The 17,702-nt window shown below is 44.4% G+C and overlaps 1 protein-coding gene across 1 annotated transcript in view; it reads right to left on the bottom strand.

The window, feature by feature from the left end:
- The window catches only part of WWC1 (WW and C2 domain containing 1), a 535,977-nt gene that overhangs the window by 171,549 nt on the left and 346,726 nt on the right, over window positions 1-17,702 (bottom strand). The window contains exon 9 of the mRNA XM_069654296.1: window positions 12,981-13,223. Within this exon, the coding sequence (XP_069510397.1) occupies window positions 12,981-13,223 (243 nt within the window). The remainder of the gene's footprint in view (window positions 1-12,980; window positions 13,224-17,702) is intronic.

Here is a 17,702-nt window from a genome sequence, read left to right as displayed (position 1 = left end):
TTAGGGAGAATGTTCATTTCTGTGCCAATTACCTTTAACCTTAGAGACCCACGGCTCTTTTGCTGGATTCAGGGCTTTTTAATTTTTATTCCTGAGTGAGTGGGACCTTTTTCCTCACTCACTCATGTGTTTTTCTGACTATGATTTTCTATGTTCCTTACTGTTTTATGGAGTCTGGTAAACTCCATAGGCATCTGCTTTTCCATGGTGGAACACAGCACCTTTTGTGCAGTGCCACTGAGAAGTCCCTTGTCCATCTCTTAACGTTTAACTACATTTTTCTTGGGTGAACTACTGTTCTCAAGAATAGTAAGATGACCCCTGCCTTACTGACCTTTACTTTATGGGTCCAGCACACACCACCCTATGTGGAGTGCTAGGGGTTACATAGTAATTCCTTTAACCCATTTGTCACGTAATATTTTATTACACTAACTCACTTGAATGGCTGGTGGCAGTGGTTTCTTTTTCACTACCTTGTGACCTGTATTTGCAGGCTGATTCACCATTTATGGTTAGTTTCTTCTTGGCTTTTTACTTTTTTATGAAGTCCACCCAGGCTCCAGTGTGTCTGGAAAGGAAGGAAAGCGAGGTAGGGTCCCGAAACTTCCCTGTCCTTTGTCTCTAGGTGTGCCTGGGTGAAACCAGTTCCAATTGGCCGGCTGGCTGTCCTTAAGGACAGCCACCCTGCTGTGTGATTGACAGCCTAGGGCTGTGAATGAATGGGAACTTGCATAAAAAGTGAGGTTTTTGGGACTAAAAGTGTCTACCACTGGAGGACAACATCTGAGGCAAAAGACGAGAGAAGACGCCAGCAGCACCCCTTCTGGACCACAAAGTACCCGATGAAGCCCTGCAGCTGTGTTGATCAAGTTTTGAAATCAACAGGTAAGACCCATAAAGGATGGCTTCCTCCCTTAGGATGGTGGGACCAACTAGCTGTAATGCTCACCTGATTCCCGCAGAGGCGCCGGTCTTGACTGGGTGAATGCCGTATCTTCAAAGGTGATGTGTAACACACGGTTGGCTCTTTGGGCTGGACCTCTGTGCACTGTATGTCTGACTCGAAGAGTAAGATGTCTGCAGATAGAAAATATGGGATTAATGAACTGGGGTTATTGGGTGCCTCTCTCCTCTTCCCTTTCTCTTCTCCTGTAGAACCCCAAAGGTTAACGCCCTCACCTTAGGTAAGTGAACGCCGAGCTCTCCATCTGCCTCGGGGCAGGGTGCCATAACCAGTTTCTTCACTGGATAAGGGTGCAGACCTCTTGACCTCAGAGGACTGCTGTCCGTCGTTAACTGCACGAACGGTAAATTCTGGGCACTTCAAATGTCTTAAAAGTCTTTTGTAATGATATCTCTTGTTTTGCAGGGTTCCGGCGATGGCGGATGGCGGGCTGATGAGAGTTGAGGATCGAACCCGCGTGAGGAATAGAAGCGCCTGGAAGCACGTAAGTAAGCGCTTGTAGCCTGCTTCACGATGCGCACTAACTGTCCCTTTTATCTTGCAGGTACAAGTTCGGAGCTTTAGAGAAGCTGAAGGGTGCTGGAATACCCACTGGATTCAGCGTGGGAAGGAGTAATGGCACGTGAGTAATAAAGTTGCCCAATGTCTTTAAACGCACCTTCTTTTGTCTTTCAGATGCGGGATGCAGCGCCGAAGGCCTCCGGAGCGTGCGAAGAGCTGGTAAGCTTTTGTCTTTCAGATGCCGGAATGCAGTGCGAAGACCTCCGGAGCATGCGAAGAGTAGGTAAGCCTTTGTCTTTCAGATGCCGGAATGCAGCGCGAGGCGTTGGTGACAGCCGATGGACCAGGTAAGAGATGCGCTGCCACTGAAGACCGTAGTGCTAACCTGTTCTTTCTTTGTCTTTACAGGTGCTGCTGAAGACTGGATTCCAGGATGGTAAGCCTTTGTTCCCTTAGGCCCAGGATCAGAAGCAGAAGACACGATGAGCGTTCTGCTGCAGAGAATGCAGAATAACGCAAAGCAAGATTCATCCATCGGGTGTGGTTTAAATAGCCTCCTGTAGTGCTTAGGTGTCTCCTTCCACAGCCACGCCTAGGTAAGAAAAGAGTTCCTGCTTTCCAGAAGAGTTCCAGTGTTCTGAACCTAGGGAGTGGCTCCTGCCCCACCCAACAGGAAAAGTAGTCCCAAACAGAAGAGGATCAGGGGTTCAACTGGCAGGTAAGTAAGCAGCATGGTCTGCTGCAGGTAAGTCCACCCAAGCATTATGAGCCCGGCGCTTCCAGCGCTGGTACTGGGCATCTTTATGAGCCTGGTGCCACTGGCGCCAGGACATGGTCCAAAAGGTCCCAATTGGGACTGGCTGGCACTCGGAACCGGGGTTATGGGTCTGCTTCCAAGGGAGTCGAGCAAGTCCTGATCTTTTGGAAGCAGAGATCATGACACAAGCCTCGAGACAAACTATTTTGGCGCAACACCCCTGACCGACTTGCTTTCCAAGACTGCAGAAGCCCAATACCCAGGGTACCTGAAACACTTGTGAGTGCATTGTCTTCCGAAGTTCAAATCCGGCCAGATCTTCGCAGGCATCCAGAAGACCCTACAGAAGCAAGAAATCCACATCCAGAGTCCCCTCCCCAGAGTCCAAGACCGAGGGATTAAGGAAATCCTAACCAGAGCTTTTCGTTCTTCATTGGTGCTGAGAAAAAGGTGCCGAAAACGCAAAGAGCTGTTGAAACGACAGAAATCCATTGCTTCTGAGTCCCTCTCTCTCGAGTGCTGCCGCAGGAGCCTGCTAGACGTCCTCCCTTTCATCACCACCACCACCCAGGACCAGGAACAAGGGTCCACTGCATTGCATTGTGAATGCAACCAGCTGGAATGCTCTCTTAATTTTCAAGGTACTGTGGGGCTTGGGGTATTTTATCCTTTTACCATTTGGGTTGCTTTCTACCTTTGGGAGTGCGATTTAACCCTACACTAAGTTGACCTCAAATTACCTGCATTGGCCATACAGAGTGTACTTCCTAAAGGTGACCCCTCTTGAGTTGCCGTGATTTTCCTTTTGAACACTGACTATTTAAGAACCTTTTTCTAAGAAGAGGAGGATCAGAACTTTGAACATTAACTGCGGCTGTAAAGGCCTCCTTCTGAACCGGTTTGCTTTGGCAGTGCTTGTTCCCTTACAGGTTTCAAATGTTGAACACTGTAATGCTGGGATAATAGACTGCCTGCATCCCTTTGGGAGAATCAGTCTGTTCTAATCTAACCCTAACCTTTCCTTCCTTCAAAACTCAATATTGCAAAGGTGACACTATTTACATGTCATACTGACCTCAAATGACATCACCTCTGGGTGCTGGAACACGTGTAACATCTGAATGACTTACATGATTCAATTTAAAAAGTTAACAATACAGCAGGTGAGTAACAGCTAATTATTGATTTTAAAGAATGCTTTACATATCTTTGTGGGTAAATAAATAAATAATGTATTATAACCTTTAAGTGTGTGTTTACTTGGATACCTGCATTTACTGGTTTCATTGCACAGCTCTATAGCATACATTACCCCTCTTAAGATGAGCCCGGTTGCTTAGTCACACTACAACTTCTGTAGAACAGGCCTATATTAAAAGGTGGGTTACCTTTTACCAAGAGATGTCTTGTGTAGTCCCACACCAGTTGGAATACACTCATTCTTACCTAACAAGGCCCATATCCTTTCAATGCAATTTTGCACCAGGGCAAAATTTGCCCTAGTACTAATCCCATTCAGTATTAGCACCAGGGCAAACATTTCTCTGGTGCAAGAATGCTTTAAAAGAACAGTTTTTTTGCCCAAGTGCAAACTTTGCCCTAGTGATAATTTATTGTTTTGCTAACAGCCGGGAGGCATTGTGGCGCTGTTACATGGAATGGGCTTAATTGCAGGTGGGTTTAAATAGGTACATAATGTGTTACATGGATAGCGATATGGTTACATAGTGAGATGCATCTCATGACGTTACATATAGCTAATTTGGCATAAGTGCACATCTTGATCTAGCATGGAGACGCTGCAGGCTTTGCTGGAGGGGTTTAAGACAATAGCCTATAATACATAAATGCATAATAACATGCAAAGTTGCACTTGTCACAGTGCAAATGTTTTCTAATATGGCCTCAATGTTTTATGCACTAGGGCAAACTTTGCCCTAGTGCAAATACCATGCAACTTTGCACTTGTGCAACATATGCTAATCTGGCTCCTGGTCTTATTGCAAAGGTCACCACTTTATATGGACCACTGGCTCAGACATGTGCTAAGCCAAAATTCACACAGACATGTATTACATAAAATACATTTTATCTAAGTGTATGTTTATGGGGGTAGTGACAGACACAGCAATGTTACTGCTACCATTAGTAAATAGGAGGCAAGGCACTGGAGTGTAGTGGGTGTGCAGGCCCACATCCCTAGCTTTCTCAATGAATGCAGAATACTTCTCAACATTGATTGACCTTTTCTCATCTTCATTACACTGCCATTATGATGTGGAAGCAGAATCCTGGTGTTTTAGTCTCACAAAACCAATGTGGGACATCAGTCGATATGTGAAATATTACAGCATACAATCAGCGAATCCCAATATTGCTGCTGGCTGCCCGATGAATGGATGCAGGGGTTGCGGAGAACTTACTTGGCAAGCACTGTCAGTAATGTTGTGCTGAGTAGCCACACCAGGCCCAATTAACTCAGATTTCTGATGAGAACCATTTCACCGCAGCTTCAATTCTCAAGGTAGGACACCAGAATATTCACAGAAATTATGACCAAATACGGCAGAGATATGATAAGGGATTTATAACGCACCTGTACACAAGTGTTTCTAGGCGTGACAAGACAAGGGAGGAACGATATAGGGAGGGCAGGATAAAGAATCCTACTAGGTCTTGCTCCATTCGGAACGTGCAAGTGCAACAACAGAAGTGCAAGACAGGGGGAAGAGCAAGGGGGAAGTGCGATCAGGGCAGCATGGAAGTGAAGTGCAGCCAGGGCAACACGGCTTTAGGTAAGTGCAGGAGGATGTAGGGATTACATTTACAGCCCCTAAGTGCACGGTAGACCAGGGGTCAGTGCAAGGAAGTCTGATCGTGGAAGAGCCTGTTACCCAGTGAGACTCTGAAGGAACCAAGCAACCGTAGAACACGGGTAAGTTAGCAAGATGATATCTGATTACACCCCGACGAGGGACAGCTCTCACTTGGGGAGACAACATCAGCCCATCGGCTCAGTGACCTCAATCAAGTAAGGCAAGCCCCCATAACATTTAACACAAACTTACAGAGTGAGGGAGGGGGTCAGTATTGTGCGATAGCGACCAGCCAAACATTGGGGTGGGTCATTATGCCAAGTGATAATGAACCCTCCTGAGATCAAGGAAGCTATAAGCACACAGTGGTAGTGGCAATAAAGGTTTTGGAGATATGGTGGTGAAGTAAAAAATATTAGTTTAAGGTGTGCTTTGTAAATACACGAAATATGCTAGTAACTTAAACTTGGCTTCCTTTTGTAATATATAAACAACATGTCTTTGCCTGGTATGCATTTTAATTGTAAATTTGGGTTAACTGGAAAGGTTTTAGCATGAGCATGAATTTGAGCATGCATTAGGTGCAATGTACTAGTGAGCCTATTCTCTACAGAAAGGGAAAGCTTTGTTCCGTGCTTTATCCTTCGCTTTGTTGCATTACATTGGAGGCTGCCCAACACATTGAAGATGCAGTGAAGTAAAATAAAATATTGTCTTTTGTTGGATGCGAGAGAGTCAATGGCTTTGGGTGTTAATTATCTTTAAATACTTGTACTGAATTAGTGCAGTGCTCAAATGCTTCCTGGAACATACAAAGAGACGTGTGCAAGTATGCATAACGTATAGATACAGTAAGTGGTTACATGGTTGCAATACCTCTAGCATTTTGTGTTTGGGTGCGAGAGAGTCAATGGCTTTGGGTGCTAATTATGTTTAAATACTTGTACTGAAATTAGTGCAGTGCTCAAATGCTTCCTGGAACAAAGAGACGTGTGCAAGTATGCATAACGTATAGATACAGTAAGTGGTTACATGGTTGCAATAACCTCTAGCATTTTCTGTTTTGGCTATTAGCTGGCACATTAGAAGCACTTCGAACCCAAAATGATTATGAGTACAGCTGACGTGAGGAGGAGAGAAGCCAGAGGGTGCTTGTTTGGTTATTTACCCACTGATGACTGCCCATGGTCATTCAAATCCCTATGCCATTCCCATCCACTAACTGCCCTTCCATGCCCAACATACACGGCTTCTCTTTGTGCTAGCTCTATCAAGCAGCATAGAAAATAATTAGCAGGGTTAGTGTTTGTTATTTCTAAATAATCTGAGAGTTAATTACTTAGTTGTAGCTGTAAATATGCACCAGGCAAAATACAAATGTCTTAACCAAGTGTGACTTCAGCCACTTGAATGTATCTGTTCCTTGCACTAAAGTCGTGTTAAAAACAAACACTGACAAAGCCAACAGTTTTGGCTTGTGTATAGGTACTGGATACACATTTGTCAGGGACTGCCATCATATGTACAGGTAATCATACAATTGTTACGCTGTTGCCACCGTCTGGACAGGTATCACTAATTTGCCATGCCTGGCAAATGCCTACCCTTGTCAAAAGGGTTGGCTTTGCCAGTGCTTGCTATTTCAGGGGGAAAACCTTTATATTATGTGCTTTGCTACTGTCACACCGTTCACAGAATGCAATATCAGACATTCCTTTATTGTACAATGTTTTTTTAGGTGGCTATGGTACTTTCACTACGTTTCGTCAGTGTCAGGGTTCTCTTTTTCAAATGCCCCATTGACGCTTTAAGACAATGACTGTTTCTCACAATTCAATTTCAGAGCTGTCCTCTCAGTCTTCCTCAGGGGCAGTCTTTAGTGAACACTTTGGTACTTGGACTACATTTCCCAACATACAGCGCCAAGCCCAACTCAAGTACCCTTAAGTTCAGGGTCTCTCGTCTACTTGGTCTTCCTCATACTCCCTCTCCTTCTCCTTTGCTCATTAATTTCCAACATTGGTGGCAGTTCTGGCTTTGAAGGGACTAAGTGTGGTTATCAGTCAGGTGTCTCCAGCTCGCATCGAGCCTGCCATGATCACCCCACAACATCTGCAGTGCCCCTTACTCAACTGGGGATGGATGCCATCTCTTACATTCGCTGCCGACTTCCCACTGCAGCCTCTATGTCTCAGAAACTCTCATACACCCTCATCTCTCTGGGACAGTCTTCCATCTGGCCCAGGCCGCCTACCAAAGTAGAAGCAGCTCATGCTCACAGCTATCCTTGGGCATCTGTCCAGCAGGCTTCATCGGCTACCTCCTCTCACCTCACATGTACGCCTCACCAGCTTCTCTTGCTCTGCTGCATCTCTTCCCGACATATCTTTTAGGACTTAATCCATTTATTGAAGTACCATTGGCTGTTCTCACTGGATTGATTTGCATACTGGTCTCCGGCTTCTCCTCGTTCCTCAACCTTCTCGGCTTCTCACTTTGGGAGACATGGGGCCTCATTACACGGTAGGCGCTAAGGGATTACCGGTAAGGTCACTGGTGCCGGTAATCCCTTAGCGCCCTACTACGAGGTCCCTCAGCGGGTCCTGTCCTTAACGCCTGGTCTGACCAGGTGTTAAGGACGGGACACGCTAAGGGACTTCAGAGCTAATAACGGCAGCGCAATTATTAGCTCCTTCCCCATTCCCATTGAGCCCTATTGGGCCTCAATGGGAATGGGAAATGGTATTTGGCATGGGAACTTACCGGGTCCTCCAGGGTCGGAATGACCCGGTAAATCCCCATACCACCTACCCGGACCCGGTATGCGGTAAGGGAGGAGCCATGCCACTAATAGCGGCATGGTTACCTCCTAACATGTAATGAGGCTCATGGTCTAGGAAGGGGAGGTCAAACGCTCAGGGCACCATTGTGGATTTCATTGCCATTTCCAATTGGAGCTATTTAGAAAGAGGTCAGATTGATCTTTGCTCCTGGTTTATCAGCAGGGACTGCGTTTCTGCTTCCACTTGGGATTGCATGCAACAGAAGGGCCTCGTTGAATGTGTAGATGTGACAACAGATGAATGCACAACACATGGTTTGAGTCTCTGCCTTCTGAGCAAAGGATTTAACTTATGATTCTGCTCAGCCAAATACACAATGGAATTAGCTCACGATTCTGAATAAAAAGTAAGCACACTGAACATTCGCTGTCCAGCAGTGGCCAAATCACAAGATAAGTGTGACGCATTTAAATTACCTACATGGCCATTACAAGGTCACAAGGACATCTTAACAAGGTTGAAACACAAGGTTGAAACTCTGCTTTATTTGCAAATGGGATATGACCATTTGGAAACACACGGACAAACCTTGAAAAACTGCATTAAAAAGGTTGCATATCTTTTTTTAAACTCTTAGGAGACCTTAAGGTTTCACAAATCTTATCGCTGGGCCTATAATCTCATAGACCACACATTATAGTCATGCAGAAAACATGTCTAATTAGAAAAGAAAACAATTGTCTTAAAGCAGTCCTGAACGTTTTTGTTGGTTTCTGTTCTGCATCCATAGTGCTTGGATCTGTACATCCTACTAAAAGTAATGTAGCATGCATCATTTCACCCAGACTGTCGCAGCAAGCTACCATGACCTATTCAGGGGCACAAGTCTCTGCCTTGAGATTCCATCGTGGTAAATTCACATTTAAAAAAGTAGATTTAATGCCTAGTGGTGCTAACAGTTGATGTGTAACAGATTAGCAACCCCCAATCTGTCTTTTCACTGTGACTAAGTCACATGGGAATGACCCTTCAAGGGGGATACCAAGGACCCTCCCACAGTGTAGGAGGAAGTTAGAAGAGTCTTTCCCTAAGCCCTGTAGGACCCAATCAAACTCCCACTCATGGCTGGTAAGGAAATCCTCATTTTAGGTTTGGGGAGAACACTGAGCCAGTAACATCCCTGCCGGAAGTTGGGACGCCAAACCTTTCCTGAAGAGATGCCAAGACCTTAGACATTAGTCTAGCTCTCCTGCCCTGCACTGACTCAGCAGGGAGAGCAGATCTGGCAGCTCCAGGTGACGCTGCAATCCGGCGCGGCCGCCATCAACCTGCATACTACGAGCGCAGAGACTCGCCTCCAGCGTTCCAAAGCGAGCACAGTCCTTGCTTGCCAGCCGCCTCCGTTTCTAGACGGCTCTGATTAAAATTCTGCCAACTACCGACAAAGCAGCCCCTGCTCACGCGAGCCGCAGTGCACCTTCACGGTCCAGGATTCACTCAGGATCAAGACACCTCCTGGCACTATCTCCGGATGACCAGCACCCAGCGGCTGTTTTCCTCTTGCACGCAATCCCCAAGCTTGAGGATTTGCCGACATTGAGCACTCGGCTCATTCACCCCCAGATCAAGACAACACCTGCCATGCAGCTTGTCTGGACTTCAACCCAGTTGAGCGGATATTAGAAACAGAGGCACATACACCCAGGAGCCCGGTTTCCTCCAGTCTACACCTGGGATGATTACAAACCTTTAACCACCAAGAACTTTCTCTTCACTGCCTTGATGAAGGCGGAATACTTCATTTTTCCAAAATCCTTTTGGTTCCAAAATCCTTTTGGTTCCAAACCGCGGAAACGCAACAAATGTGAGTGGAGTGTGGGTTATTGAGATTCACCCACACACAGATTGTTTTTTCTTTTCTTTACCCTCTGAACTCATTCCCCCACCGCGTTGGCAAATTTAAGCCTCGGAAAACAAAGCCACATCAGAGGAAGAATAAAATGCTACCAGGACGTTATCTGCATTTTCAACCTAGACCTCTACTGGGAGCAACAAAGTGACACTCCCAAACCTAATCTGAACAAATTGTTGTCTAGCCTAATGCTTTGCTCGTAGCACTATGTTAGGACAGGAATGATTCTGTCTCACTTTTGCTGCTATCACAACTTTACATCTTCTCCTCGCTACTTTGGCTTATCATTCAATTTCCTTCTATGCATGCTTCCCCTTCTACCCCACACCACCGCCCAGATTTGAAACCTACATATCGTATGATTAAGGAATATGAATGTATAGGGTATGTGTTTTTGTTCCTTTGCTTGTTATTTGCTTTTTCTGCTTATGCCTTCAATGACAACAAACAATTTTCTGTTTCATGCTTTATGCTGTTAATACAAAACTATTTTGTACTTTTTTACATAGACTGTGTGTTTCTTTTCTCACTTCAGGTATCCCATCTGTTTAGCCAATACGACTAGATGTGATATTCACCGCAGCATTTATTGCAATAATTTTGGGTTAACAAAGGGTAGGTTACGGAATAATATTTACCCACCCGGTTTCTCAAAACCGAAACCCATGGCACAGCAACACTCTTCATTCTATGATTATTAGTCTAGCTATTGCCTGTGATGCGATCAAACTCTATTGAGACTCAGATATTTGATTCTATCGGGCTCCAAGTCACCAACATTCTGAACATTGTTGACATTCTTTGATTACTCCTGAACGCTCACACGCCATTAAGGAAACATGTGTTCACTTGGCCACCTTCAATGGCCACCTCCTCTAAACGCATCAAGCCTAAGTCTTGTACCCCCTTCTGTCATCTGATTATACTGTACTCCCATATGTTAACCTGTATATATGTATAGATTCCTTTGCTATTATCATCTTGTGTATTTGTGTATGTATATGGTATTACTATTGCAACTAAGCTTAGCAAATTCTTGTAACTGCTGCGCCTTGTTACCCTAGGGTATTCTGGCGCATTACAAATAATAAACAAACAAACAAACAAACCAACCTTACTCAAAGCTTTCCATTTTTTGTATGAACAAAATGTTTTGCTGACTCTTACACAATCCTAATGTATTCTGTTGTTCCCTTGGCCTGTGTCACTTCCCCATCTGAATAGTGGTGAAGGAATCGCAAGGACCTCCACCACCGGTGGTAGACCAGCCTGCAGGGAACCCTAGGGGTTTCCTGGTAGGCCTCTGCACAGTGGGCGTCTTGTGTGGCAACCTATTTTATTTCCAAATTCTCCCATAGGAAAAGGGTTGTGATTGCTGAAAATGTGCAATATGGGGCCACATTCAAACATTTTTCCAGGGACTCTTTTGGTTCCAGTCCACCCCAGTCCACCACACATCTATGCGCAAAGGTACAGATCTCACAACAACATACACCACATTTCACCTCTAGTAACTCTTTCTATTCCCATTTACCTCAAAGGGAAATTCACGTAGTTGCTCCCACTGCTCAAACATATTTTAACAGCAGTCCATCTCGCTGTCCATCCAATCTAAATATCAACTTGATTCTCCTAAAATCTAACCAGTACACGAAAAAAACATATACAAACAAAACAGGATTGTTTCCACTAGTTTGCAGCTTTTTAGCAATCCTTCTCCCTATGATCCCTGCCCGGGTTAAGGCTCATGAGGTCATGCCATTTGTCCCATAGGAATGATATTCTGTTTGCTTCTATAACTTCCAGGACCATTTGATCATCTTGAACTATTTAAAGTTCAAACTGATACACTTGGAAACACAGAGGCATTTGAGTCACTATTTTGTGGCTATCTGGGCACTGCACTGTCTTGTACTCAGTCTGAAAGTGCAGCTCAGTTCTAAAGTAATGTTGCGTGCCTCAGAAGTGTCCATTACGAAGAGAAACCCTGTGAATGAATGTACAGAATTTCAAAAATGTCTAAAATGATGTTATGCCTACTCAAGCAGTGCCTAGCCCACTTTTCTATGAATAAGCAATGATAGGGTGCTCCTGTTGCACACTAGGCAAGCCTCAGAAATGATCATGAATAATTGAATGAGGTGATCTTGAGAATGCGCCTACTACGTGCGGGTCATTCGGACTAAATATTACTATGGAAAAATGGCAGCATAGGATTGCGAGGATGCATAACTTGAGATTCACATCCTTTAACCTGGACATTGCTCAGACCAAGGTCGTGGATAATAATTGCAAGACAAAGGCACTCTGCACTCACTCTGGAGAGATCTTCAAATTTTGACAAATTAAAGTGCAATACAACCTAGATTTAATGGCGTTTTCTCCTGCCAGTACTTATTCAGACTGCACAGGAGAAATGAATCAATTAGCTTTATTTACAATAAATGTAGTAAATTCGTACACATCTGTGCAATAGGTAATTTTTGCTAACCTATTTTCCTTTAAACCAGTGACCGCGTGGCAATAGTGCAAGTCGTTGCCTAGAATTACACTTTTGAAATGTTTGTGCATTACAGAATCTTTAACAGCACTCTCGCCGCTCCCTCCTTGTCTCGAGCTCAAGAAAAACTTGCAGAGCCAACAGCGCACTAGAAAGTGCATCTGAGTGTAAAGCGCCACAGCATGCCAGTATCTCACCGTGTGCCATACCGCTTCCTATTAAGGTCAGTACTTCAGTGGAAATGCATCCCCAGAGCTCATACGCCAGGGCGGTTATTGCCTTTCTAACTCAAGTAGGCCAGATATACAAATATGTGCATAGCAGCAATGAGCCCATGTACACTTGAAAATTGCTCCTGAATTCACTCAATCAGTGGGAAATGTTATTTAGTCATGGATGCCAAAACAGTCGTATCCTACAGCCTGCCTGGAACCCACAAAAAGTCCCCGACAACTTGATATGCTATGGCATTTATAACGCACCTGTAAACAAGTGTTTCTAGGCGCAAACTTCCCCACCTCATTCTTATCGTGCAACCCTGAATGATCAATCACCAAATACTTTTTCAAAGAAAATAATATCAATTAACTTGTATTCAGTAAAAGGTATTTCAATTAATTCACCGGAAACATTTCCAAAAATGAAGGAGAAGAAAACATTTCCAAAAATGTAAGATTTAGAAAAACATAAAGTAACAACCTTTGCACCTTTTTTCTCAACAATAATTCAGATGGAGGTACATACCGCTCCGTTAGGGCCTTGCTTTGTGTGTCTCTAGCAGCCTGAAGGTCTTCCTCTAAACGTTTCTTTTCCAGCTGTAGTCTTTCCACTTCAGTCTGTGTCCATTTTTTAGGGCTAATAAATCGCATTTCTTTCAAAAGTTCTTCCTTTTCATTTATTAATATTAGCCTGTCCCGCTCCGAATCTAGCACCCCCGGCCACGCTTCACTATCCAGCTTAGACAGCTGTATCTTGATGAAAGCGATCCTGTGGAAGAAAACAAAAGACAGGTCATCTTACTGCAGCACTCCACATTCTGGCAATGTATTTGAAAAAAGGGAAACACGTGACAGTTTCTGAAGATGCACATTTTTGAACCCCCATCACCCATTAAACTGTATTGCGCCGCAGCATATGGCTTCCCTTATGATGGATGTCACGCTGATGGTGAAACCTTGGTATAGAAAGAATGTTGCAAGCTATGTTGAGGTTTGCGGGAGAGGAGGATAAGTCTTGGGCGCTGGAGCAGCTGCATACAGTGCTGAGAAACAATCTAGGTGACATTTGTGAACTCACCAACCCAACCAAGAGTCTCCCTTTATGTGCAAAACTGACTGGCAGGTACTGGGAGAGGAGATTTGTCGTGGAGCTGCTGAATGAAAGCATGTTTGTCCTACTGAAAGACTGGCAGATTTGAATTAATTTGCAGCCCAACATCTTCATCAAGTAAAGACATTTAAATGGATTCCCACTTATCATGACAGGATCATATTTAGCCATATCAGTCATCAAATAGCTCTTCTGATATTGTGCTTAGAGATATGCACTTGGAAAAACACTGTTAGTACTAAGATCCTTCAGGGATATGCAATGTATACGCTCATTTGAGGAATGAGGCAGCATACATGCGGAGGGACTTAAAACAAAAGTTTTAAAGCTGTAGATGCCAGCGGAGGTTTTGCTGAAAATATAAAGGTTTCTTTATGATCTAGATCAGATATTCTCACTGTTCAACAAAATCCCTCAGTTGCGGAATTGTATCCTTGACTTTGTTTTTTCAACAAAAAACAAATTGGATCTCTGAAGAGGCACGTCAATGATCCCTGCTCTAGAGTTAGAAAGTTACAGCAATTGTTAATTTATTGCCCAGGCATTATGATGAAGTGCACTGCCTGGTTCTGGGACTGCTTATGGGAGAATCTCGAGACCAGGTGCCTCCTCAAGACAGCAGCTGTTGGGCCCGGGGAAGCATGTGAAGGATCCCCTGGTCACCCCTCCCGGGTCCCCATTATAGAGCAAAAAAATCACAGTGCTCAATTGCAAGTCTTAGTTACCTGCACTGTCCCCAGAACTCTAATAGCTAAGGCCAGTCATCGTAAAAAAAAAACAAAAAAAAAACAATATACAATTTACCCAGACTGAACAATTTAAAATGTGTGGGACAATGTTAGTGGGCTTCCTCCTCAACTGACAGAACCTGAAGATCTTTCTATGTAGACCCAAGAACTTAGCAAGGGAAAATAAACACTTGATTCCACCAAAGCCAACACCATTCACGTGATACAATGTTGCCAACTTTTGGTTATTTGGCCGCAGTGTCAAAGAAGTTAATGGCAAGTGTGAGAGACTGTCCAAGAGTTCTGATGACAGGTGCTTGCTACAATGTTGCACCTTTGAAGGTTCTTCAGCTGTGGGTCTTATCGCACACATGATGCAAAGTCATAGAGTCATTGTCAACTGGCATAGCACTGTCACTACAAATTCCCTGTGAACCAACATCCTGTGCTCATTCGGACGATTCAGAAAGCTTACCACAAGATCTTTCATCTTGGAATTCACACTCTGAGGGGACAGGAGAGTCGGGTCCCACAAAGGCATCAGTAGAGATGGTCTGGAAGTGGAGACTATCATCAAAGACGGCAGCCCAGAGAGTCTGGAATGTCAGCTAACTAGGCTGCAGCCCAATTCAGCAGCTCACACCCTCTCCTTGTTTTGGAGATTTTACCATTGATTTTACCTCAATATGAGCAAAAACAAAACTGATGTTCGATTCTATTCCTAAGAAGACAAAGCAGTTTCCAGATTCCGAGGAGGCTCCTGGGCCCGGGGTCATCTACAACCTTCTTCTTAAAGTGGCTAGTGATGCAGGAGAGATGCGCATTTCTCGCTGAACTCAATTCAATAGTTGGACATCTGGAGACAAGGATGACGAAAGTAGAAAAGTAGAAAATGATACTAAAGGTCTGACGTCTGAGTTTAGCGGGAGCTTCAGAGGATAGAAGGATCTGCAAAAAGAGGTGTCATCTTTGAGAGCAGAAAACCTGAAGCCTAGGAAACTCCATTTATTCCTGGGAGGTCTACCAGAGAATCTGGATTTTGACAAAACTCTTGCAGAAATGGTCAAGCTTCTCCGGGAAAGAGACCTAGATAGTGCATACAGAGTGGGAAGACCTGTCAATGGAAAACCTCGACATGACATTTTTATCTAGGTCGAGTGCCAAAGAGAAGATTTTTGAAAGCTGCTATGGAGAAAGGGAGGATTCACATGGAGCACCACTTTATTTATATCCTGATTACCCAAAGAAATACAGGAGTCAAAAAGCTACCCATCTCTTCGACGCACAGGCGGTGCGGGATGCTACAGACAAGTTAAGTTTAACTTAGACGATACGTACTGTTAATGTTCCAACAGTGCCAGGAATACCACTTTTGTTGTTACTAACCACACCCCGTACAGAACTGTACCTTTCCTGCTCTGTACCGGACTAATGATTGAGTCCCTGGTTTATTGTTTGTTTTTTATATTTAATTGAAATAGTAATACATTTTGTTTTATCTGTATGTGTCCCACAACAGTTGTGTAATCAATTGGTTAGGCTACAAGTTAAACCTAACTGGTCTATAGCGTCCACGCACCTCCTGTACGTCAAAGAGAGGGCTAGCCTTTTGACTATGCTCCTGTATTTCTTCGGATATACATAAAGTGGTGCTCCATCATGTGGCCAGCGGTGCGCCGGGTGTGACATTACCGAGATTGTGTTTGTTTAATAAAGGGTTATGTAAGATTAGGTTAATTTCTTAAGCGCACGGTCGCCCAAGAGAATCAGGGCGCTACAGATGGTTTCCTAATCGGGAGTGGTAGTCCCTTCCAAAGGTTGGCTGCCGCGATGGAAAAGGCGCGGCGGCCTATCCTAGTGTGCCGAAAACTGGGTACTGTCAGAAGATCTACAGTAGAAGAGCGCAGAGCACGCCAAGCTTGATATCAGGAGAATTTAGATTGGAGAAATTCAACGCCTTGGGAATGAAAAGCACAGTAAACTATACACAGGGCCTTGAATCTAATGCAATGGCTGACCAGCAACCAGTGAAGGGAGCGCAACACTGGGATGATGATGGCTCCATAAGGAGTGCCAGTTGCCAACCGGGCTGCGCTGCAACCGCTGAATAAGGCCAATCAGCTGGGCTAAATACAGCGAGTTTCAGTAGTCTAGGCGAGATAGAACTAAAGCCGCAACCACCGGCTGACGGAGACGATACGGAATCATGGGGAGGACCCTCTTAAGGACCTTGAGTTGGTATTGGCCTGCCTGGCAGACGACCGTGACTTGGTTTGCCATAGACAAGTAGGCAGAGAGAATGACCCCCAGATTTTGGTTGAAGCGCAGCAGCCACTGGTGCTGGGGATTTTATCTGAACGCTCACATGGTGTGATTGGAATATATGCTTTTGGCTTCAGGGTAAGTTGTGAGGCTCTGTTGAGGTGAGAGGGGGGTTTGCGCAGGGGATTGAATAATGCCGATTGGTCGATACGCACAACAAGCTTTTAATGTAATGGAGTTTGAAACTAGGCAGAAACGTGGTATAGTTATATATTCAAGTGGAGCGCTGCACCATGTGTGAAAAGCCCTGTGATTGCGCTATTTGTTTAACGATGGGTGAAACGCAGTAGTCTCTGAAGCAAGGGATTTTAGCTAAGGGCTCCCTTGGTGAACACGCTTTTGGCTTTAGGTTAAGTTGTGTGGCTTTCACGAGGCGAGAGGAAGGTTTGCGTAGGGGACTGAATAATGCAGGTCTCTAGCAAAGTACAAGGACTTTGTATTATTGAGATGAGTGTGGGGCATGCATTTGGACACATGGAGAGTCCGTTTGACATTTTAATGATGTTGGCCCAGATGCATTCTGCTATCTATTTGGATTGGATGCGTTAAAAGGGACCTCTTCTAGTCACTGACCCGACTAGATTTAAACGTTACATTATTACATGAATGGGATTGCAGCCGTCACTCTAATTGCACATAGAATTTAAATGACACAATGAAGATATACGTGATGGTGCTAACATTGGTTGGCACATCTGCCATAGCATGTTTTAAGCACCACTAACAAGTGAAGCACGCAGTTCCGGAGGTAAAAATGGTGAAGAGATGGAAAGGGGGTTATCCAGGGACAAAATGCTGGTGGCTCGCAGGAAGAATATATATAATGCGGAGCTATAATTTATAACCACCCTATATATACAAATGAACGCACATGCAAATGCCACTGGTCAAACAAACGTGTTCTGATTTTAAATAATGATGGATGGAGGCCGTGCAGGACACACGTGACTTGATACATACATTGCCTATATTTATTTATGACTAGGTTTTAAATGTATGTTTTCGTTTAAATGTGTTTCTTTTGAAGAGTATTGAGGATGAATGGCAAAATATGTAAACTAGGGTTGTTTTCAAGCTCTTCAAACAC

Source organism: Ambystoma mexicanum, chromosome 3q (genome assembly GCF_040938575.1).
Source record: "Ambystoma mexicanum isolate Mex_15411 chromosome 3q, UKY_AmexF1_1, whole genome shotgun sequence".
Classification (NCBI taxonomy): Eukaryota; Metazoa; Chordata; class Amphibia; order Caudata; family Ambystomatidae; genus Ambystoma; species Ambystoma mexicanum.
The sequence above is the reverse complement of the archived record's forward strand: the minus strand, read 5'-3'. Positions and strand labels throughout refer to the sequence as shown.